Source organism: Diabrotica undecimpunctata, chromosome 3 (genome assembly GCF_040954645.1).
Source record: "Diabrotica undecimpunctata isolate CICGRU chromosome 3, icDiaUnde3, whole genome shotgun sequence".
Lineage (NCBI taxonomy): Eukaryota > Metazoa > Arthropoda > Insecta > Coleoptera > Chrysomelidae > Diabrotica > Diabrotica undecimpunctata.
Genome location: NC_092805.1, coordinates 120261665 through 120288138, shown reverse-complemented (window position 1 = coordinate 120288138; position 26474 = coordinate 120261665). Strand labels below are relative to the sequence as shown.

Here is a 26474-nt window from a genome sequence, read left to right as displayed (position 1 = left end):
CCTACTGTTACGATAGCAAATATTGGGAAAACAAACTTCAGTCTGCAGAGTTTCAAGAGTGGTATGAAGAACACGGAAATAGTGAAAAACGTAATTGCAATCATAGTGGACCAGCTGAAAATATGAACGTGGATGCAATAAAAACAATGTTTCAACGTTCAATGAACAACAACGTAAAATATCGCATTTAAATTGGTAACGGCGACTCTAAAACATACTCTGGTCTACTGGAATCCAAACCTTATGGTGACAGTTTTTCAATTATTAAAAAAAATGTGCGGACATGTTAAAAAAAGAATGGGTACCCGATTACGAGATCTTGTAAACAAAACGCTAGTTAATACATACCATTACTGCAACCGGAAAAAAATTAATGAAAAACTCTTGGTGGCAAAGGCAAGGTAACCGCAGACAGCAGACAAGCAGAGCAAACAAAAGAAGCTGCAGAAGAAACCAAAAAAAGCAGAATTGTACGCAAACAAAAACAAAAAATGTTTTGGATATACTAGGAGAAAGCGCTTCACCTTACGACCCTGGAATAAATTTTTCTCCCGGAGTCTAAGAAGATTTGTTACCACTGGTCCATTTCTTCATATTCTGCATTCAAAAATTTTTTATATGGTTTTCAAATCATACTTATATAATGTACTTAGTTTAAAAATAAATAAATGTAACCACAGCTTTAAAAAAAATTCACAAAATACGCTTAAAATATGGTTATCACACCCAATTCCCCCTTAATTACTTGTTAAATTATCAGGGATCCTAAACATTTTTCAGTTCCGCTTGCACAGAAGCACCAAACCCGAACGATGTCTAACCCGAACGTGTTGACATCGATTACAATACTTTATTAAGAAAATCAACGAATATTGGTTCGATCTTTCTGGCGATAACCATATTAGCGATTTATAAATAAAGTTAAATGGAGAACATTTATTAATTATCAAATATTAAAATTCTATAACCAGCTAGCCTTAGCCTATTATAAAAACAATAGCGAATGGTGTTAAAAAATCTCAATTTTAAACAGAAAATGGGCACGTTATACCTAAAAACGCGTACAATTCCACGATTTAAAAATTAATTACCTCGATAGGACGTTAAATCCCTTTTGCATGCCACTCCAATTTTCTAAGTTAGCCTGGCCAGGATCAAGGTTAAGAGCGCTAAGTGACTTCAACTGATTGATAAACTCTTCGAAATCTCTACCCGCTGAATTATGTCTCTCAACGTTTGCTTCGGTTAACTGTTTCATTTTACCTACGACGTTTACCAATGTTCGTATATTTTGGGAGTTGACGGCAATTTGGCTATGTTCAGGTGGCAAGAGTTCCTAAAAATATATGTTATTATTGTAAACACTACCATTATTTTGTTGTTTTTTTTTTAATTATGAATTCTATTATACTAAATAAAACCAATATATTGTTTACGCGGACCACGTAAACGATGGAACTACAACTTACTGGAGGCACATTGAAAAACCGACGGTCATGTCTAAATAACAAGAGGAAGAAATCTAATATATATATATATATATATATATATATATATATATATATATATATATATATATACAAAATAGAAAAAAAGAATGAAATAACCATATAAGCAGAATGGAGCAGACCCGTGTCGTCAAAACAGCAAGAGATAAGTCACCAATCGGCAGAAGAAGTATCGGACGACCGCGCAAAAGATGGAGTAACAACCTTCCATAGAGGTATTAATCCGCCAATGAACAAGCAGAATTGCTTATAAAGAGGAAGAAGATATATATATATATATATATATATATATATATATATATATATATATATATATATATATATACTACTCTCCAAATTAACACACCACTTTAACTGTACCATAAACTTGAAGTAATTTTCTTCTGAACCATTGTTTGGATTTAGATGATTTTTATTTCACATTATAGGTCTACACACTAGGTTTCACATAAGGACTCTTTCAAGATAGGACTAATATCCAGCTGTTGGCGTATTTTGACATAAAAGCGACATTCGGAAGTATATGTCTGATTCAAAGAGTCGTATTACAGTACTGACATTTTGGTTGTGGAGATGATGTCATGAAATCAACTAGGGCAGGTAAATATGTTCATTGAGGCTTTAATTTCATGCAGCGCTGAAGTAACTTTATTCCAATGAATTTGTAAGGTAAATAAACCAAGCTAATTCAATCAATTGTTTTGCTGCTTTGCGTATGTAGTTGACATGGATCGTATTTCAAGAAATCTGATTTTGACTAATGTAGGATTAAGTAATCGTGAAATAGGCTATCTCATACTATAATATGGTAAGGTTAAGAGTATATCATACTACAATATCACGAGTCAACGTGTTCGAGAAACAAACGACCACACGAGACGGCCTAGACAGACAGAAGGAAGAGTCAGAACACCACGCTAAGATCAGTTTATCAGACTTCGTGCTATAAGGGAACATTTTGTCACAATGAGACTTTTACAAATACAAGTGGCAGATGTTCATAATATTCAAATTAGTAGAAACACTATACGAAGGCGTTTCGCTGAATGAGATTTGCATGTAAAGATACCAGCCAGAGTACCAGCTTTAAACGTAAATCATCGTAGAAGATTGTAATTTGCAAGAGAGGACCTTGACTAGAATGTTGATGACTGAGAGCACACGTATTTTCTTATAGATGAATCGAGTTATTGCTTATATTTAGCTTATAGTGCAGATAAACGTTTGAGAGTTATTCGCTGCAACGTACAACTTATGAATTTATTTAATGGAGGATCTGTAATATTTTGGGGAGGAATATCTCTTACGGGAAGCGCAAATTGATCTCGTTGCTTTACGAAGAGGTTCTTTAACAAATGAAAGGTATATTACAGACATTTTGTCTAACCATATAATTTCCTTTACACCTTGCATAGGAAATAATTTTCTTTTAATGCATGATAATACACGACCACGTGTTACACATGTGATCCATGATTATTTGGACGAGGTTTGGTATACAAACCATGAACTGGCTACGTTGCAGCCCTGATCTAAATCCCACAGGGAATTTGTAGGTTATTATTGATCGTCAACTCAGGAGCCGACAACCACCACCTGCCTCCCTTGACGACATAGAAATTATGGTAAGATAAATTTGGGATGCAATTGATTAAGGCCAAATATGATGCTTGATTTTAAGTATACCTAGTCGCTGTGAAGAAGTAATTAGAAATAGAGACGTAAATACTCGTTCTTAAGTATTTTTGAAAGGGGGAACTTAATAATTTACATCTACTGAATTTTTTTTTTAGGTAGGTGATGAATATGTTATTCAAAATTGCTCTAGTTGACACAACACTTCCTCCAACTACCGACCGTTGCAAAATTTCAATAGAATCACGTTTCACCTATGGGTAGGTTTAATGTTTGAGTTACTGTCCGTAAATCTCCCAGGCTAATCGTTTCCGTCTCTGGATACGTGGAGTAAGTGAGTTACCGTGTCCAACAGAATTGTTGCAAAATTTCAATGGATTCACGTTTCACCTCTGGATACGTTTAATGTTTGATTTACTGTCCGTAAATCTTCCGAGCTGTTCGTTTCCGTCTCTGGATACGTGGAGTAAGTTAGTTACCGTGTCCAACAGAACTTCTATGCTACTAAAGAAGCAATCCAGAAGGCTAGCGAAACGTTGAGGTGGAACCACATACAAGTCGTGCAAAAAGAACACGGTCGAAACCCATAGGACGATTCGTTAATTATGACTCTGGCCTCCGATTTAATGTATAATTAATAACTTTGCTTATTGATTTTTAACGATATAATTTAGTGAAACAAACTTTTAATGTGAATAAGTAAATAACTCATAAAATAGAAATCTGTGATTTGTTAGTAAAAATAATAACAATTTTATGTTGTTTTTATGTGATTTCATATAATAAATTATGTTTTACATTATAACTACTTGAAAACCAATATTTGCTCACAGACTATTTCTACCCAGGATGAAACATGTAATGTGATTAAATGTAAATATAATCGATCGCCAGATATAAAGGTAGTAGGTAAAGTGATCAAGTATACATATAAAAAAACTGAATAAAAAATATCTAGAAAATAATTTGGGTACAGAGAAAAATATTAGATTTTAAAAATTTATTTTATATATAGTTTAAGTACTTACCTTCGCATTAGCGGCAACATCGGAAGTCATGAACTCATCGGGAATTCTACCAAAAATATCTTTTATCCTATGTTGGCAATCGGGACCTTGATCTGTGAGGAAGAATATCACTATCGAGTCTTGTGATATGATGGGATGTCGACTGACTAAGGTCATCCATCTTTGGAGAGCCCTTCTTCTAGTTTCTAAAAAATGTGCATCTGAAACCATTTTTTTAGGAGGTAGTGAAGGGACTAACCTAAAACATAAAAGTGACTTTATATAGTGAAATGAATACATATTTATGCAGACACATATATTATTATTCACTGAGCCTATAGATTAAAGAGTTTGAAAAGGTCGTTTGGGCTCATAGATCTTTCCACAATGCGCCTGTAAGATGTTTTGTGTACATTATAAATGTATTTTTTAGTCGAAAACATCTGGATTTCTAGGAAAGCCTCTTATCCTTTTCAGAGCTACGTTTGTTACCTGATCATGTTCTAAAAAGACATATATTGTCCTGAATTTGATATTTGAGTCAATTCTATTTTGCCTTTAAGGATGAGTTGTAGTATTTTATCGATTTCCCCTTACTATATATCCCAGATAAGACATTTCTCGGTATTGATAGTCTTTAGCAATTCTCTATCTTTGTTCACGCTCCTTAGTACTTCCCTATTCGTTTTTCTTGCTGTCCAAGGTATCTTCAGCATCCGTCTACGTATCCATATTTCCAACGCTTCAATTATGTTCATACTTAATACTTTTAGTGTCCACACTTCTACTCTTTACAAAAGTGCAGACCAAATATAGCAGTTAACCATTCTTTATCTTAGTTCTAAACTGAGATGATTATTGCAAAAAAATGTCTTCATTTTCATAAAAGTTGTTTTAGTAATTGTCATTCTTCGTTTTGCCACCCACAATTACATCATCCAAATAAACGGAACAGGTTTGCCATATCCACACCCTCAAAATTGCGTCCATTTGCATTTCAAATGTAGAGGGAGCACTACGTAGAGTACAAAGCATATTCGTAAATTGCCGAAAACCTGATCCTACCGAGAATGCAGTTATCTCTCGAAGAGCTGGCTCCAGTCCTAGTTGCCTGTATTTAGTTTTCAGTCGAATATAGAGAAACAACGGGATCTGGAGAGAGTATGGTCTATTCATTAGTCTATTTAACCACACTGTATATTTTCTTTATGTTTGGCACGCGAATAGTCTTTAAGTTGCCCAATCGATCAATGTATTTATAATTATAAGTAATCCAGACTACAAAATATTGGAAAAATATTCCTACCCAAAAACAACATCTTGTACATTAGATTTTTTAAAAACGGATTCTGCATTTGAAAAGCGGATGAATAACTAAATTTAGCGGCAAACTGAATTTTCGGCAAAATGTTTTTTCTGGTAAAATTTTGAATTTGAATTCTGAAATGATGTAAATTGCGAGAGCTCGAAGCAGAAAAAATTTAAATGCCGCTTAATATTATTTAATCTAAATTGATAAAATGTTAACATTTGAGTATTTTTTTATTATGTGCGACAACTAATTCATAACAAATATTGATCTTTAATTAATGAATAAATAATAGAGTCCACAAAAAATACGTAACTTTAATCAACGAAGTATCTTAAAAATAAAAAAAGCAGCGAAAATTTGCAGAAAAGTAACTATGCAAAACTAAAGTAGTGGTTCAAAATGACCACCACGTTGTTAAAAGGCAGTCTTGCTCTTCGAGCTCTCGCAATTCACATGATTTCATAATTCAAATTAAAAATTTTACCATAGTCCAGTCGTCAGAGATTTGACCTCAAAAAACGAGACGAACAAGTTGAATTTTGATGAGAATGTAAATTTTGGTACACCAAAAAGATGTAAAAAAGTTTACCACTTTTAACCCCCGGCATCCCCTAAAACGCCACCTCGTAGAGGGGGAAAAACGAAAAAAATCTACCAAGAATCTCTACGCCGTAGAAAAAAATGTTTCAAATAAAAAATATAGCAGAGATAATTTTGAACTAAAATGATTATTAGTACTTTTTGTGTAACTGAACCGTTCTCCCAGAATCAACGCTGATTTTAATAAAATTTGTATCAACTTAGTCCAGTCGCCAGAGAGTGGACCCCTAAAAATCATACGAACAAGATGAATTTTGCCGAGAATATTAATTTTGGGACCCCAAAAAAGTTTACCACTTTTACCCCCGGGCTTCCCCCTAAAACCTCCTTCGCAGGGTGGTAAAAACGAAAAAAAAAATCGATTTACCAACAATCTGTACGTCGTAGAAAAAAATGTTTCAAATTAAAAATGTAGTTGAGACAATTTTAAACAAAAATGCTTATTAGTACTTTTTATTTAGAATGAAAGGTTCTCTCAGAAACAACGCTTGGAGCGACCGTCGATTTTGCATGTCAGTTACGCGCGCGAAATCAATGTTCAATAAAATTTGTATCAGCTCAACGGTAAAAATTTGATATCTTTTGATTTGAAATGTTAATAAACATTTTTGTTTAAAATTATCTCAGCTACATTTTTTATTTTAAACATTTTTTTGTACGGCGTACAGATTCTTGGTAAATCGATTTTTTTTGCGTTTTTACCACCCTACGAAGGAGGTTTTAGGGGGAAGCCCGGGGGTAAAAGTGGTAAACTTTTTTGGGGTCCCAAAATTAATATTCTTGGCAAAATTCCGCTTGCTCGTATAATTTTTAGATGTTGAGTGGCATTTTCGTCTCTGACGACTGGAGTAACTTGGCGGTAAAAATTCGACGAAAAAGACAATCGTTTTAAAGGTGAGGAGTGCAGCTTTCGTATGCAATTTCTGTATTTTGTCGCAAATGAAGTCAGTTTTTATAAAGGTGTTAAATAAATACACGTTGCGCGATTTTTGACTTATTTTACGATTCTCATGAAATCAATAAAATTTATCACTTTCATTAAACGGTCGTAGTGGAATTTTTATTATTAGAGCCTAATCTTTAAAACCCATCACATTAAATTTCGATTTTGAGTTTTAGCAACAAATATTAGTCATTTGTAAGGAGTAAGATATGAGCCGTAGGCGAATGTGGTAAATCAGCCAGGTGAATCATAGCTATTATAATATATGTGATTACATCTGATGGTAGATATTTATGAAAAAAACTTTTATTATTTATTTTTATTTTATTATTTGTAACTTGAAAAACAATAACATCCACCCACATTAACTTATTCGTTCGTGTTGAATGTGTGTAGTTTTTGTCTGTTGTGTGTGTCTTACATCTTTTCAGCCAAAGCATCGCTATATACAACTTTAGCCAAACTGTTCCAAAACTGCATTAATGGAGTGACAACGCCAGAGGAGTGGAAGACATCATTCATCTCCACTATACAAAAAAAAAGTCAGAAGGGAAGAATGTGATAATTACAGAGGCATTGCCGTGACAAACTCAATTAGTAGAATATACGGAAAAGAAATTAAAAATAGAATAGAAAGCGAATACAAAGACTTAGAGGCTGAGGAACAGGCAGGATTTAGGGCAGGTAGATCTACTGTTGACCATTTGTTTTGCAGTACACAGATTATTGAAAAGAAAATAGACGTTAACCAAGAAGTACATTTATTGTATGTAGACCTACGAAAGTCTTATGATAGCGTATCACATTATAAATTATGGGAAGCGTTAGAGAAAACAGACATAAGCATGAATTTAATAAATGCGACGAAGGAAATGTACGCTAATGCTAACTCAAATGTAAAGCTTGGAAATAATCTGTCAAGTGGGTTCCAAATAAATAAAGGCCTTAAGCAGGGCTGCTGTCTCTCCCCGACATTATTTAAAATTTATCTAGAACAACCTCTAAAACTGTGGAAGCGCAAATGTAGAAATATGGGAATGCCGATTAACAACAATACCATATATACTTTGTCATTTGCAGATGATCAACTAGTGAGCACAAGATTATGAAGATATTGAGTATATGACTCGAATATTAATCGAGGAGTATAAAAAATGGGGACTTGAAATCAATATCCAAGAAACCGAGTATATGTGTATCGGCGGGAAACAACAGGACATCATATTGGAAGATGGAGAAGTTATCAAACATTGCAACACATATAAATATTTAGATATGATCATCACAAAAGGAGGCAACGTAGACGACACAATTGAGGAGAAAAACAACCAAGCAAGAAAAGCAATTTTCATTCTCAATAGTATCCTTTGGGATCAATCAATATCTAATAATAACAAGCACAAGATATATAACACAATCATTAAAAATATAATTACCTACAGTAGTGAAGTATGACAAATAAAGGAAAGATACAAAAGAAAACTTGAGGCAACGGATCTGTATTTCTGGAGACGTTCAGCTGGAAAATCTAGACTAGAAAGAGTAACGAACAACACAATAAGAGAAATTATGAAAGTAAAACATACCATAGTAGACGATATTGGTACCCTATAACTCAGATGGTACGGTCATGTACAGAGAATGTCTGAAGAACGTCTCCCAAAACAAGTCTTAAACAAGTCTACCTCACAGTAGAAAAAAAAACAGGAAGACCCCGCTTTAGTTGGAGAGAAGGCATCAATAGAGAAATGAAAGACCGAGACATAGAAGAAGACTTATGGATGAATCGAGAGGAGTGGCAACTGGGTATCGGAAGACGTAGGAGAACGTTTTAAACCGATCTATATTATATATATATATATATATATATATATATATATATATATATATATATATATATATATATATATATTCAATGACGCCATTTCAGCAGCTTTTTTTACTTCAGACAGAGTTAAAGACATATCATTTCCATCTTCGGTGTCCATTTATTTTTAGTAAAAATTTTTATAAATTATTTTGCAGTCAAAACTTGAAGGTTCTTTAACTAATAAATATCACCTACAACCTACTAATAATATTGTTGAAAAATTTCCTGCTAGTATTAATAGTCTACATTACTTAAACGCGATGCCGACTTGTTTTTGAAATTATCTTGACAATAAACAAACCGAATTAACTGTAATATCACCATGGCAATTATGTTAAACTATTCAGGAACATTGTAGATTAGTTAATTAGTTATAAATGTATTCTCTCTGTTAATAACAAATGACGATAAGAACGGTTTTTTGCTTTTATTTAAAAAATTTACTTTTTACTTTCTTTCGAACGGGAACAATTAGATTTTCGTAAAAACGGAACACAACAAGGGTTATGTTAGCTCTGTGTGATTTCATAACTAAGACTTTTCAGAAGCAGATTGTAGCTTCCACCTTGTGTGAACTTCTTCTTTTCACTTGATTTATTTCTTAAAATGTTATACCTATTATATAAAAAACCTATTACTGGAGTTAGATGAGCTAAGTACAAATATATGCTTTAGTATAGTATTTGACTGACCGAAAATAGGTCACGGGTCACGCTGTCAGGGAAATATACGGCATAAGATTTGAACATAGTATCATGCAGCATGTAATTCTGCAGGGTTCAGTATTAAGCCATCTCTTGTTATTAATCTGTATTGATGACCTGGCAGACGCACCACCTGAGAGCTGTGCGATCATATTTGCAGATTATAATAGACTTTGTACTTAAGCTACTAAATCTGGTAGTGAACTTGATACTCTCGAATTCATTATTCTCGAATCAGTTAAATATAAAAAAAAATTAAAATATAAATTTTTCTTAAAAAAAAAATTTATAAATACAGACAATAAAATAAACAAATCATATAAGAATACTTACCTATAAGGAAATCTATTAAGTAACAATTCTTTCAATGCAACGAAATCATTATATCTTCTGGTAACTTTAGTCTTAAATCGCTCGGACGTAACTACATATTCTGAGTATTTTATAAACAACCCTTTCTTTTCAGGTACTAGGTGAACGCTAATAGAATCTCTTTTCGTTATGTTAGAATAATTAAATTCGGCGGAGCGTGTTTTTTTGTGAAGTGTTATCTTCATGTTCTTAATTTGAACAAGATCGGTTATCTCTGGACTTGGATATTCTAAAAAAAAACAAAAAAAACTTATAGAATGTATTCTCAAAAGAGAAAAGTTTGTTTAAGCGATAACAACTACTGAAAAATCTGTGATTGAATATTATGCTTTGCAATTTGCAATGAAAGTTTAAATACCTACTCACTATTATTACGGTTGTTGTTAGTACATATAATCTCTCGGGGGAACCTGTAACCCTAGAGAGCGCGTCCCCAGGTGGCGGATAGGGGAATGCCCTCACCGGCCTGTTTGCAGCTAGGCCGGCGGGTAGGTGGGAAATAAAATACCACCCGCGGACCAACAGGTGGGGTAGATAGGACTCCTAAGCCGTAGAGAAGGCAACTTATCTAAGAGAAGGATACTCTGATTTAAAACCCTGGTCCTCCAAGTTGGGGGTTGAGGCATCGGGCCAACTCCTCGATACTCGGAAAAAATGATCAAAGTTAAAAATTTCAGCAAAAAGCCTTGGAATTCGGACGGATTAATCTATAAACGAAATTCGCAAAGAAAATGGATTATGAATTTGGGTGCTTGGAACATACAAGGAATAAGGACAAAACAGGAGGAAGTCTTCCGTGAACTGAGTAAAATGAAACTAGACATCTGTGTATTAACTGAAGTAAAGAAAAAAGGAAGAGGAAATGAAAAGATAAACGAATACCTGCATTTCTATAGTGGCGTAGAAAAGAGCGAACGAGCTAAAAGGGGAGTGTCTATAGCAATACATCAGAAACTGAAAAAATGTATTAAATCATGGCAAGAAATAGATGAAAGAATTATCCTCATGGAAATTAAGAAAAATGGCCATGAAATAGTGGTAATTGGAACATATGCACCGACGGATGACTCAAGGGTTGACAGCAAGGAAGAGTACTTTAACAAGTTAACAACGGTTCTAGCCACAATTAATAAGAAGAAAGAAATTTGGATCTTAGGTGATCTTAATGCAAGAACCGGAAAGAGCTCCAACAGTGAAATAATAGGGAGATATGGAGAAGACATTCTGAACGACAATGGTCAAAGATTAATAGATTTTTGCGAGGCACATTCTTTGAAAATATTAAATGGTTTCTTCCCCCATAAGAATATACATAAATTTACATGAACGCAGCCTACCAGGAATTTAAAATCAATAATTGACTATTTCATTCATCGTAAAGATTCTAAACTAAAAACGAAGGACGTGAAGGTGTTTAGAGGGCCAGAATGTGGAAGTGACCACCATATGATTATTGCAAAAGTAATGGTGACATTTAAGAGAGAACAATCAAGTCACAAAAATGATGAAGTAACAGACATAGGAACAACCATAGAAAACATAAAATATAACCTGGAAAGCTTTAAACAAGATTCGACAAAGTTCTTATATAAAATTAGAATAGCTCAGAAAATAAAAAATATAGAAACAAAGGACTTAGACCCTGAAAGTCTGTATGAGGTAATTAAAAAATATATTCATGAAGCGGCAAATGAAGCACTGGGAAAAGTTGAAAATCGGAAAAAAGGAAAACCTGAATGGTTGTCAACGGAACTAGAAGAGAAAGTTCTCAAGAAAAAACAAGCATATCACATATGGCTTCAATCCAAAGATCCTCAAGACAGAGAAATATACGCTAAATGGAATAGAGAAGTTAAAAAAGACGTGGATAAGGCGAAAAATATAAACTGGGAGGCTAAGTGTGATGAACTGGACAGATTTATGGGTGGAACAAAAGTGGCGCAAGCTTGGAAAACATTAAAACAGTTTAAGAAAAATGAGAAAAATGAAGACAACATTTCTCTCATAAAGTTAAATGAATGGGAAGAATATTCCGAAACTGCTGAAAGAGGATAGAGTAGAGTACAGATGGGAAAAGATAAGGGAATTAATAGACAACAGAGACGAAAGACAGGAAATCCCTATAATAACATTATCTGAATTGACGAAAACCTTAAAAGAGATTAAAAACGGAAAAGCCGCAGGGCCTGGAGACATTCCCATAGAGCTGGTTAAATATGGGCCGACTGCACTTTTAGAATTAATAGTAGACCTTTTCAATAAATGTATGTGTCGACAGGAAATTCCTAAAGATTGGAATAAATCTTATATAAGCTCCATATATAAGAGAGGGAATAAAAGAGACTGTTCCAATTATAGAGGTATTAGTGTGACGAGCTCTGTGGGCCGGTTGTACGGCAGAATATTAAAGAAGAGGGTTGAAAGACAGATACAAGATATTGAAGAACAAAGCGGCTTTCGTACCGGGAGATCCTGCCTTGATAATATATTTATCCTACGACAAATAATTGAAAAGCGTGTCGAAAGAAGTAGAGAGACCCATTTGGTATTTATAGACCTTGAGAAAGCATATTATAGTGTCCCGTTAAAGAAAATGTTTGAGGTCCTCAAAAGGTCCGGATTGGATTCGACGTATATCCGAGCGATATATAAATTGTACGAAAATGCAGTTAGTTGTGTAAAAATTGGAACCAGAACCTCAAATGAATTTAAAGTCACTAAAGGCCTAAAGCAAGGATGCTGTTTGTCACCGACACTCTTTAAAATATACGTCCAAGAAGCATTGAGGAATTGGAGAAATAAATGTAGATTTATGGGCATCGAAGTGGGACAAGAAACTCTGTATACATTGTTGTTTGCAGATGATCAGGTGGTGGTTGCAACCGATGAGGAAGATATAAATTATATGAATCGAAAATTATTTGAGGAATATGCCAAATGGGGGCTTACTGTAAACATAAGCAAAACAGAATATTTAAAAATTGGAGGAAATACCACAGATCTGAGGCTTGAAAACGCAGTTATAAAAGGCTGCAACCAGTATAAATATCTAGGAAGCATCATATCAGCAGATGGCAGAGTTAAGATAGATGTACAAAACCGAATAACCCAAGGGAAAAAATGCATCCGAATACTGAATTCATTACTGTGGTCTAATAAAATAAAGATGCATACCAAACTTCGCGTATACAGAGCAATTGTAGAACCAATTACCACATATGGTGCCGAATATTGGACGATGACAAAGAATGAACGAGATAAAGTAGACGTTGTGGAAATGGATTATCTTAGAAGGTCATGTCGAGTATCGAGAATAGAAAGAATCAGGAATGAGGAAATACGAAACCGTACAGGAATTAGAGATACTCTTTCAGATAGAATACAAGGAAGGCAATTACAATGGTATGGTCACGTGATGAGAATGGAGGAGGAGCGGTGGCCAAAGAAAGCCTTAATGTATGTTCCGCCAGAAAGAAGGAAAAGGGGAAGACCACCAAATTCCTGGAGAAGAGAAATTACAAAAACAATGCAATCTAGAGGCTTAGAAGAGGGAGATTGGAGAGATAGGAAAAGATGGAGGCTGAAATGCGGGAAGCGGCAATCGCCGTAGGACCCCCGTTATATGATGATGATGTTAGTACATAATAAGATATTGAAAAATCATAGCTATTAAAAAAACTTGCAATGAAGTAAAGACTTCCTTTGTAAAATGGTATAAAGTTTTTATTAAATTTTTTAAATTATCCAAAATGGTTTTATAAATTTTCAGAACGTTTTCTATTATACCAGATCATCATCAGTGAAAATCCTACAAATAAGTATAGCCACTTAAAAATGAAAACATAACATGAAAATCGATGTTCCTCATTCTGTTAGCCTTCGCTTTGATCTTCAACAAATTCAGCCACTACCGAAAAGTCCAATTCAAGAAGCTTATTACGTGAGACAAATTGGGTTTTATAAGTTTTGTATTACTGACCTAAAAACTTAAAACCCATGTTCTATACTTGGACAGAGGAGCAGGCAGGAAAAGGCAGTGTGGAAATATCGGCTCTCTTTAAATATTTGACAAGCTGATTTTCAGGGCTATTCTGTACTGAGGTTGTTTAGCGATGGTTGTGTTTCTCAAAATAAAAATAATAGTGTCATCAGAACACTGATTCATTTTTTGAAAAACACAAAACGTCAATCCAAAAGATTTTATTGTATTTCCCTGTACGCGGACATAGTTTTTTACCCGCCTACCGTGTTTTGTATAAAAAGCACCTACCGATAAAAGCACTATGAGAAGATTGGCCACTACTTGATACTAAGAAGCTAAGTGAATACTATAAGGAGATCCAATCAATAAGTGAACTGAAGAGAATTGAAATACGCTACCGGACACAAGAAGAAATTGAACACCTACGATAAAAGGGAAAAGGAAAGTCTTACAAAAAGATTGTGTTGGTAAGTAAAAGTTTTTTGTATCTTTTAGAAAGAAAACAAAAAATAATCTAAGACAAGTGAGACTGGAAGAACTACCACTTCATCATGTCGTAACCAAAGAAAAGACCAAAGATGTTGAAAAATCTTGACAAAATATTTGGAGAGGACTGGTCTACTTCTGATCCACGCCTTGGTTGGTACAAGAGTTTGATTTGTGATAAACCCACTACAGCAGCTGCGGGTGAGGAGCAGGAAGAAATGTGTGACTGACTTTCTCGACGATGAACGCTGTAACTTGCATATTTAAAAAACTGTTTGTTGCATTAACTAGCTATTATGACAATGTTTGTCACTTAGGTAAGGTCTATATTATTATTTTATAAAAATTAAAGTTTATTCAGACAACTATTGTTCCTTTACTTTATTGCTTTATTACTATTTTTACAAGTAAATCAGTTTATGTGCACAACATTGTACATGCAAAACGACTTATTTCCACTAAGTTCGTGCAAAAGGTCTTATTGCCAAAACAAAATCAATTTTTTAAACTATTGTTTAGCTACCCTAACTGTAATAAGTACCAGTTAGTTAAGTTTGGAACCAATACTATTGCAAAAAATTGATCATTATCATTTTTCAGAGCAAAGCTAAGTTTTTCACCCTCCCTGAAAAATTACTTATTTGTGAGTTAAGAAGTTTGCATTTTACCTCCTCATTTAGATATTACATACTATCAAGTATAGATACAAAAGTAATACTACTGTGTTGGAATATTTTGTAAATATTCAAATAATCATGACCTAGTATTATATTTTTATAGTCCTTATCATAATTTCAGCTGCAAATATTTTATTGCAATAGATAAATGTTCTGCTTCTATGTTTTTTTCATTTTATTGTATATTTTTGATGTCTTTAGTAAAGAATAATCTCTATGAATGAGTCAACAATATTAAATAAAACTGAATAATAAAATAGTCCACTTGAAGGACCACATGTTACAGAGATAAGACATTTTGTGCTGAACTTTTATAATTAAAATTTAGATTATACAATATGAAGTAAATCATCCAGATTGTAAGTTCATGGGTTAGTTACTTTCTGATAATTATGATATTTGTAATCTGAATAAATAATTATATTACCTTTATTTATGTAGTTTAAACATATATTGCCTAACCAACTCACATTTACTTATCAGTTAACCACTGAAACATTACCTAAAAATATTAGGTACACATGTTCTGAACAACCAGTATACCTGATACTCCAAGAACTGAGAGTTTGATAAGAAAAATAATTCATACTGCAGTTTTTTGACAGGATATCATATATGACTAGGATATTAATGAACACGAATCGTGTCAAGAATTTTTTTCTGTGTTTTTATAGGTGAAAAAGTTGTTCACAATATTTTGTCATTTACCTCAGACTATTAATTTTAATATTGTTCTGAAGCTTTTCTGACGGATACTCTTAAGTTAAAGTTAATTTCGTGTAATCGAATGAACTATCTTCCAATAAGGTTGTCCCAGGAACGTGACTCAACAATATTGTTAATATCATTTTAAAGTTGTCTACTTTAAAGTGTATAATATATTACAGTATATTCCCTCTATAATGAACACGGTTATTACGAGTTTTCGCTTATAACGAGGTACATTAGATGTAATGTGAAATTTCTATTGAACTATAACCCTCTATAGCGACGTAAATTTGCTTATAACGAGAGAAAAGAATATTGAAAAACGTGTTTTTTTTAGGTTTTGGCCCGACCGTAGCTATAAATAAATACCCTTTTTAAATGCCGTCCGCAATAAACTTCTTACAATTTATGATTCTAAGTCCGAAATTTACAATTTATGATTCACAAGTATCATGGGTATTGTAGGGGGTTTACCATTCACACCTAATAATAGGTCCTAATAGACAAGATGTGGAAAGTATTTTAAAGGTTGTCAGAAACTTTACCCAAAGAAAAAACGCAAATGAAAAAGCATAAAACTGTTTCACATCATCTTTAGAAAATATGATAGATAGAATACTGGAGAATTTAAAGCAGTCAAAAATGACAGACTTCTTCCAATTGCAGAAGCAATAGTTTATGTTATACTTGAAAATATGCTTTATAAAGATTTACAGAATACAGATTTTTTGTTTTAACATATATCATTGACAATAAAAGTAAACAACTTTTTTCAAAAACGCCATTCAAACAATATTTAGCATCTTATATTGCTCCGAATGGCTTCACTATAGGAAGTTAATGTTTTAGAAAACTACATATTCATATGTATTCACAGTATTATTGTTGTTTGATATAACGAGATTGGCTTATAACGAGGTAATTAGTTTGTCATTTCAGTTCTTGTTATAGAGGGAGTCTACTGTATTAGCAAAGAACAATTTGGATTCCTAAAGGGTTATTCTTTTTCGTGAGAGTATAGTTACAAAAGAGCTGTGAACTTTGTAAAAATACCTATATATGTTTCATATATAGATATTGCAAAATCACTCCATTGAGAAAAACAAACCCAACTATTTCAATACTTGAAATTGAACAACATAAATAATTAAACATGAAAAAAATACATATTACAATTAAACAGCTGTGGTTAGAGTAGATGATGGTATTACTAGTGAAATGCCAATAGAACAAGGTATGAGATGGAGATGTCTTCTGTCACTGTTGCTATTTAATATGTATTCAGAAGATATTTTTCGAAAGGTGTTTTAGGATAGGACCAAAGATGTCAGAATGGGAGGAGAGGTCATAAGCAATCAAATATATGCTGGATAGCGGATAGCATAGAGGATTTGTACTTGTAGTTACTACTTGATATAGTACACACAGTCAGACAAAGTTGGAATGGATGGCCATAGGTAAAATTCATGTTGAAACCACACCTATAAAAATGAAATCCCAATTACCAACAGAACTCAAATAGATTAAAAGCATTAAATCTTATGTGTAATCTATTTTCCTTTATGGTTGCAAAACATGGAAATTAAAGGTCAAAACAATAAAAAAAAAATAGATGTGTTTGAGATGTGGTGCTACTGTAGAATGCTGCTTAATAAATGTTGGGTGCTTCAAATATCTTCAAAACAAGAAAAGCTAGCTGCTTTGGATATGTAATGAGACGCAATAAATTCCATATTCCTCTACTGACTATCTAGGGAAAAGTTAAAGGTGAGTGATGAAATGGTTGTAAGAGGATACCATGGTTGCAGAATATAAGAAGTTGGACTGAGCTGAGTTTAGATCAACTTGCATGGATTGGGTTAATCGCATGTGTGATATGTGTGGCTTGATTTATGGTATACTGTGTGCCTAAGATTTCCATTAGGCTTTTGTTTAACTAAAGCATCTAAAAATACAATCGTTTGATATTCCCTATTTTCATGGTGAACAGTATCCTAAGATTTAGGGAATTTATCATATTTAATAATTTATGGGTTCTCCTTTCCTCATAACTTGTAGGATTGTTATCCAAGGATTGTAAAATCCATATAAAACCAAAATTCAAGGATTGTTTTTGCTATAGAGCACTGGTTAGTTGTATCAATACTTTCAGAGAAAAATCTCACTCATAATGTTTTATGCCATAAATCTCTCATGATAGGAGTTTTTAACTGTTAAGGACCTTATTATGCAAATTTCAAAGTAGGTATGACTGCTTTAATCATAAATTAAGTATTTGGAAGTGGTAACGAAGAGCATGTATCAAATAATAAGGATTTTTTAATTTAAACCAGGCCCAATTAATTCTTTTGCATATTGCTTAATACTCTCGCCGCCAAGTGTAACAATAATGTGCACTCTGTATTGACAAATGTGTAACATTAATGCACACTTACAGCACTTCACGTTAACAAAATAATATAGTTTTGGCGCGACACGACGAAAAAAATTAAAATATCAATGGCGGCGAGAGTGTTAAAAACCAATTTTCAATTATACGAAAAAGTAAAATTTATCATATAAAATTATATATGAAGAGAGTTTTTATAAAGAACACAGGTTTATAACCTCCATGAATTTGCTTGAGTCCTAAAAAATGACAAGATAGTAAAAATAAACCAACAGATAAACTGAGAAAATTTTCAAACTACAATTTAATAAAAATACTGTTGTTAGTCAGCTGCATCTTCCAATGTGCAAAAAATTAAAAATCGTTTAAAAAGATGTAAAATTAGTAATAACACTAAATAAGCAGATTTTTGCACTAAATACTAGAAAGACTACAAACTCAACAAATTAACAACCTAATATAAAAAGAAATAATTTTCTATTTGAATCTAGTAAAGTGAATCATCTATACTGTAAGTGTAATATTATACACACCTTCAATATACTAATAAAAATATACAAGCAAAACCTGTATTGCTAGAGAAATAACAACTTCTAATAGTTATTGTAAACAAAATTACTAAAGTCCAAGATTACAGAGACCTAGATCTGGTCTATTTCAAAACTAGTATTTTGATCAATAATACAAAATATAGTTAATTATTCAGTGAGTGTTTATCTATAAAAATTCTTCAATTAAGTATCAAATAGACACCAATCACAATTTTTATTACCAATTGAAATAACGGTATTAAATAAAAAGCAAATCTACCTTTTTCTGTGCAATTTTCAAATAGTTTTTCTGAAACTTGTTTTCCTTGTTGACACCAAGCTATCAAAGCAAGGGTTTTATAAAAATTTGTCCTATTTACATCTCCTACCGAAGTTCCCACTATCTTACAAATTTTTTCGATTTGTGCAGAAGAGAGTTTGCATTTTAAGAGTAAACTTTGATAAATATCAGGAAGTACTGGTTGGCCGTCATTGGAACAAGCATCAAAAACTTGTCGGTACAATTGGGGAACAGAAGCTACAAAATATAAAAGTTAGAGTACGTACATAAATATTTCTGTAAATTACAATACCAGAACTAAGATCTGTTGACATTGTGTAATATCCACAACATATTAGCTAGTTCCAAATCCAAATAGCTGTCAACTTCTAAATCGTACTGTTTTGGAATTTCCACGCATTTACAGCTAAAAATAACTATATGATAAGGCACTTTATGGTAGGCGGTATGATATATAAAACCGGATATTTTAATTATCTTATGAAATATGGAAATACTTTAACATAACCTACATTACATGTGTTAATGTTGACAAAAAAATGACATTTAATACTGTACAAACGTTATGGGAATTAGCACACCTAAACTGACAGTTAAGAATTCCGAGCAAGCGCATCTATGGTTTATCTCACATTAAACATTAGCGTATCATTTATAAAAAACAGGGTAGGAATTAGGAATCCACTTTCGCACGAATTTAAATAAACAAAAAGTAAATAAAATCTTAAATAATTTAAGCTTTTCTTGTCAGCTTATTTCCTTATCCTTTATAATGTTGACACACGTTTAAACACATGTGTTTATTTCAAAATAAAATAGATATAGATAAGACATGAATAATTTATTTCAGGTATTACAATGTGCCATGTAACAAAGTCGTATAATAAAAATTTTTCCCACATTATGTTACTAAGTAAGTTACACATAGGGCCTGCTTTTGAAAGGGTCTTTGAAAGCTGAAAGGCTTTATGATTTATAGTTACTTTTAGATAAGTATACATTAATTTCTATTCAAACTATTTACGTTTATTTAGGTATATTTATTTAGATACACTCCTGGGTTCGGAACCGTTAATGATATAGGTACATACATTCATACGCAATAGATGGGAAAGTTGTAAATCCCTGACCACTGCATTAATTATATTCTGATACAAATTTTAATTCAAAGATTATTCTTATGTTTAAATGTATTAACAGTATATCAAACAAATGTCGTGGAAAAGAAATAAGGAGTGCGTAAAAGAATTAAAAATTTACAGTTAGTAAAACCCTAAAGTTCATTCGAAGTTATACCTATGTAGGATGAAAATGAATACTTACTTACTCCATCAAAAGTTTCGTTACTTTACTGGATAAAATAAATCTGAAGGCGATAATAATTACAAATAAATAAAATTGAAACATTAAATTACAAAAAGATTTTTAATGCCAGAAACAAAATTTAAAGAAAATAACTCTTTTATGCGTTATATATATTTCACCATATTATACCTATCGTATAATGTACTTCATTTTTTGTAACGTAATGTTACATTTTAAGGTGGGTACACATATGCGAGCCGAACTGTTTGCGAACTGCTCGTGAGCTGTTCGCGAAGAGTTCGTTGAAAATATGTTTATGTTCAGGCTATCCAATACTCTAAGTATCTAATAACAAACCAAGAATTAATTTACTTCGTTATTCTAAACAGTTCGGTATTTTATTTACATTATCTGTTATTAATTTCTCTCGTTACTTTTGTTCAAATCGCGCTCGTTCAGCAATTTTGTTTAACCGAATGATCTCATCGCACACTTAGCAGAAACAATTTATAGACACAATTTATAGTTCTGCGAACATTCTTTGTGTTCGTCCCAAAAACCGACAGGCTGTGGTTCCTGACGAGCAACGAACGAACAGCTCGCAAGCGGTTCGTCCCGTCGTACAAATTAACGAATATAGCGTTCACAAACGGTTCGCGAACAGTTCACTCACAAAACACAAGAAATAAGAAACAGTTTGTAGTACCCTATCGACATTTAGAAATAAATAGGAAGTCATCTACTGTCTATAGTTTACTACTGTATAATAAAGAGTACCTAGTGACCATGTGTCCTTGTACACTGGGTGAATATTGCGAGAGTGCCTCTGTGAATGCCCAAGCTGCAACATAACCAAATTTAATATTAATTTAATTATATTACGCTGTCTATATTGTACGCTTTATATATATTTTAATGTTTGAAATATTTTTAATCTAGGTATTGTTCCATTTTTTGTAGTGTTTTATATTTATTTGTACTTTTGACTTGCTTGACTTTGAAACTTTGAAACGCTTGAGGTAGCTGGATCTTTGGCAAATTCAAGATCATATCTATGTCCACCTGTTTAATTACTAATAAGTCTCCTCCTCGTTTCTTGAGCCCTTGTCAAGACGTGCTGACACTCTAAATATTATTAGCTTGCTGTCTCCATTGGCTGCGATCCTGTACCATATGGGCGGCTTCATATAGGGATTTTCCCACTAGAGTCTTTATTTGGTCTGCCAATCGTGTTAGAGGTCCTCTTGGTCTTCGGTCTTCTACCTTTCCTTTTACTACAAATAGTTCCTTGGTGTCCGTTCTTCTAGCTAATAACTACCAGAGTCACTAACGACGATTACACGAACTTCATTTTACTAGAGTAATATCATCATTTTTCATTATTTACATCTTGATTAATTTGTACGAAATAGTGCGAAATTAATTTGATCAACTGTAGTGCCGGTTTGTTTTTTGTTTGCTATAAAAAGTTTTTTATTTTTACTATTTTAGACTTATTATTTACATATTGTCAATTGTTAATCATATAGTATAAAATTTAAATTAAATTTCCCTTAACTCGAGATTCAGTAAAGATCCTTCTTTGATTGGATTTTTAATTAACTGCAATCATCTGTTTACTGATCAAAAAAGGCACTGTTCAATGTTTGCATGTTATAATACAATTATTGTATGTTGGAGAATTATAAAAGTCTATTTATCTGTTTTATTTTTATGTGTATTTCAGCCATTTGTTAAAATAAAGTGTTTATTTGTTTTATGTCATTTGCATTTCAACCATTATGTGTTGAAATAAATTATTTGTTTGTTTCTTTTAAACTGATGTATTTATTAATTTATGCTACTACCAACAAGTCAAGTTTGTTGCTTCTCAACTTTCCTCTTTTATTTACAAAAAGTTAAGTGGCGCCATTTTCCTATTTTTTCTTTTTATTTGTGGTAATATTATCTTATCTATCTATCTTATCTTATATAAGCCAGATGCATGGTACTGACAACAGAAAGCTAATCGAGGAGCTAAAAGCCGATATTGTGATGGGGAAACCTATCGATGCAACAGTTACGAGATATAGCTTTAACAATAAGTTCACAATTAAGATACCCGGCAGGGAAGACTGGAATAAAGGTGTACCCATACAAGCTGCTGCTACTTGGTACACGGATGGCTCAAAAACATCGGAGGGTGTGGGAGCCGGCATAGTAGGGACAAATCAAGGGATAGATTTCCCGGTAAGTCTATCTAAGGATGTGACAGTTTTCCAGGCGGAAATAACTGCAATCCATCACTGCGTGGAAGAAATAGAAAGGCAGGAAAGAACGTTCTGTTCAGTTGCCATCTTCACAGATAGTCAGGCAGCGCTTAAGGCACTCAATTCTGTAGAGGTCAATTCTAAGCTAGTATGGGATTGCGTGTGTGCCCTAAATAAACTAGGAGACCGTAGCAAGGTTACAGTAGCCTGGGTACCGGGGCACGAGGATCATAAGGGCAATGAAAAAGCAGATGAAATGGCCAAACAAGGCTCATCATTGCCATTCATTGGACCGGAACCCTTCTGCGGAGTTGCTAAATCAGTAACAAGAACGGCTACAAGGAAGTGGGTAGCTCGCAAATTTCTGGAATGGTGGAGGAATTCACCAGGACAAAGACAGGCGAAACAGTTCATTAAAAGACATTCGCCAAAATTTACGGCAGACCTAATAAGCAAAGACAGGAAAACAGTCAAGGTCATAGTAGGTCTTCTAACAGGGCACTGTAAGCTGAATAGGCACTTGAAGCTGATGGGATTATCAGATGATGACCTGTGCAGATTCTGTCACCTCGAAGAAGAAACAGCAGAGCACATTTTATGTCAGTGTGACAGTCTGGCAAAGGGGAGAAGAAAATTCACCGGCAAATAACTACATGGAAGGTACAGTCTCGAAGCTACTAGACTTTATAAAAAGGGTCAGGCTAGAGAATGTTATCTAGGACTAGAGGACCAATAGATCTGAAAAGGTCGCAGTGGAATAGGCCGAAAGGCCACCTCTCTTAATCTAATCTAATCTAATCGATCTTATCTCTGATAATTTGTTCTTTTAAACCAAATACCAATTTCTCCAATCCAATCGTTCTCCACCAACCATCTAGCTCCGTTCATATTATATCAATTGGTGACCTTTCTAACTAGGTACATCAAAATAAAAATGGTTACACATTGGTTAATGTCCATTAACCCAAATCCTTAGGAATCGACTAAATATTTCATAAGAAAAAAAAATACTAGAAATATATATGTTTACATACGTTACCTATTATATAAACATAATAGGTATCGTCATTGCTCAATTAATTATACAAATTATTAATTTCTGTGATATTCCATTTATTTATCATTTCTGGTAAGTGCTAAAGTTAGTTATAAGTTGGTAAGATGTCAGATGTATGAAAAACGAGATAGGTATTTGCACTTTGCACTATCATGTCAATTTATGTTAATATATACTACGGCAGTATACGTAATACGTGTATTTATATAATAATAGGTAATTCAAGCATACATGTATGAAGCATTCTTTTAGTAAATAATCGTGACTAAATAAAAAATAAAATCTAACCAAGGGTATTAGTATTTCATATTTCAAGATTTACTTGAAATATACTTTAAACTGGCGATGACTCACGATCACGAACAAAGTATTTATGTTTATGGTAGAAGACGGCCATGGTACAATGAATACACAAGGTATGATACATAATGTTCCAAAATCGGTTCGCTTTCGCGCATGACGTAGTCAAGATCGCTTATTCCCGCAACATTTGAATGTAGTTGTATAGGAAAGACTTTTAATTTTAAGTTTTTTTTATATAATTTGGCTAATTTAATTATAGTAATTATAAAGAGATGATAAAATTATGTTATTATAATATTTATCCTTTATAAAACATAGATATCCTTTATAAGACAAGTTTTAATTATCTTTTATTACACGTAGGTACAGGTTAATTAACTTATACTCCAGAGTTCGATATTTCAGATGTTTAAAAATATACAGAAAAGTGGTAATGGAGGTACACAAAATTTGTACGTATATATACCTACTGAACTAAACACAAAATCAAAATAAATAATGACAAAGTCAACTTTATTTATATCGAATGAGCTAGCTGGCCATCGAATATGAGTGTAGTGAGGGCACACAATATTGCACAACATTTAAAATGACATTTTTGTAATATTCACACATAAAATTATCTTGGTATTGTTTATAATGATGATAACATTGTATATTTTAATAATGATAACATGATTTAACAAAGAAAAATATGTTATTTTGGAAGATGCTAAATTGATTTCCTCCGAAACAGTTCTTATTGCAAATTGCATAGCAGGCTGAGGCTAATTTCTTACTTAACAAATCGATATGAAAAAACCATTAAGGTTTCATGACTAATAATTAATAAAAATAAAGATTTAGACTTACGTCGTTGACCTAGAAGTAGTAAGAAGCTGCTCAACATACTTTTTGGACTCTCTGTGTTCGCCTCCTTGTACGCGTTTCTTTTGGTTGGTTAAAAGGGTAACCGATGTTGATTTAGGCAAATAAAGACTAGGTACTGCCTCAGGTTTGAGTTTTAGACCCTTTTTAGAAACGTAATTTAAAAGTTCCTGTTGTAGATTTCTTTGGTAATCTTCAGTTTTAAAATGTGTATAACAAATTCTTGCAGTATTACAATTAAAATTATTCTATCTACAACAAGATACAATCCACAGTTTTCTGGTCACGCTATCTTTAGGAAATGTATGAAACCTAAAGATTTTATCTTCATTGTCACTATTGCAACAAGCAATTGCACAGCGTACTTTGAAAAAGGTACAAAACCAGATATACAATGGCAAATAACTACTATATACTATACAGTATAAATAAATAGTAACTAAACACCATTTGTATAAAGACACATATATAAGCATATATATATATAAATTATTTTTCTATTATAAAATATATGACTCAGTCAGTATTAAGATACTTTAAAATATATTTATTATCTCATAACTTGCAATTTGCAATAGTCACCATTGATAACCGATATTATTGTTGAACTTTTGTTTTTATACAAGCTTTCTGTCTTGCCGGTGTAAAGTCGTCTGAAGTCGATATTTATTGTGTTTTGCGTTTGAACTAATTTGTGTCTTATTTTCATATTATTATATTGTTTGATAAGTAAATTTTGCATATAATAATCGGTAGGTTATAGTAATGTGTATATTTTTTATTTTACTAAATTTCATTATAACTCATCTAAAATACCATATTGAATTGTAAAACAGATTTTTCTCTATTGTACTCTATTTTGTTTTTATTTCAGTAAAACTGCTTGGAAGTGAGTGACAGTGAATCAGAATAAGCAAATCTACTACTATTTACCTATTCACAGTATTTCCTCTGCAGAAAAATTTTAAATTTCAAGGGATTTGCATACAAAAAGAGTACTTATATTATTAGTAAATATGTATGAAAACAAAAATAAATATTTTGCCTGAATCTCTAAGAGAAGTAAAGGTTTTACGCTACTGAAAATATATTTTTTATTCAATTATAACCAAAACAAAACATTTAAAAAAAAAATAAGATCACTTTTTAACCACAATTTCAAAATTAATGTGTACGTTAAGCTGTAATAATGGGTTCGAGGTGGTTCAGGCGATCTTAACTACGTCACACTCCTGGGCCAGCTGTCAAATGTCATGCGCAATATCATACCTTGTGTATTCATTGTACCATGGAAGACGGCTACTCATTGCAATACTTGTCAAATGCTGCGTAGCGAGTAGCCGCCCGAAGACATTTACAAGTGACTAACAAGATTTTTTATGTACACTTCCCGTCATATAAAACTGGTACACTTTTTTTTCCCAATGTAAACCTGTGTTCAGACTGTACACAATGGTTCGTGAATCAATTCGTTGTTGCCATCACAGATAACGGAATTGCACTAAATCTAAATAAAAAAAATAACGTTCAAAAATGTATTATTGTAATTGTATTGTAATGTAGATAGGTATTATTTTTATCATTAACAACAAAAAACCGTATCTAATTAATTTAATAACCAGAGATAGGGTTGAGTTAATATCCAAAATGTTTGAAGGATCTGTATTGG

At 32.7% G+C, this 26474-nt stretch overlaps 1 protein-coding gene across 2 annotated transcripts in view; it reads right to left on the bottom strand.

Annotated features, from left to right (window-relative positions):
* The window catches only part of LOC140437317 (sorting nexin-8-like), a 74839-nt gene that overhangs the window by 16606 nt on the left and 31759 nt on the right, over positions 1–26474 (bottom strand). The window contains exons 1-6 of one of the 2 annotated variants that reach the window (XM_072526780.1): positions 19537–19590; positions 19317–19430; positions 19004–19261; positions 9913–10180; positions 4172–4409; positions 1092–1336 (exon numbers count right to left, since the gene is read on the bottom strand). In XM_072526780.1, coding sequence (XP_072382881.1) covers positions 1092–1336; positions 4172–4409; positions 9913–10180; positions 19004–19261; positions 19317–19338 — 1031 coding nt within the window. In that variant the 5' untranslated portion in view covers positions 19339–19430; positions 19537–19590. Of the gene's footprint in view, positions 1–1091; positions 1337–4171; positions 4410–9912; positions 10181–19003; positions 19262–19316; positions 19431–19536; positions 19591–26474 lie in introns of those variants that run through there. The other variant, XM_072526781.1, reaches the window with a different exon arrangement.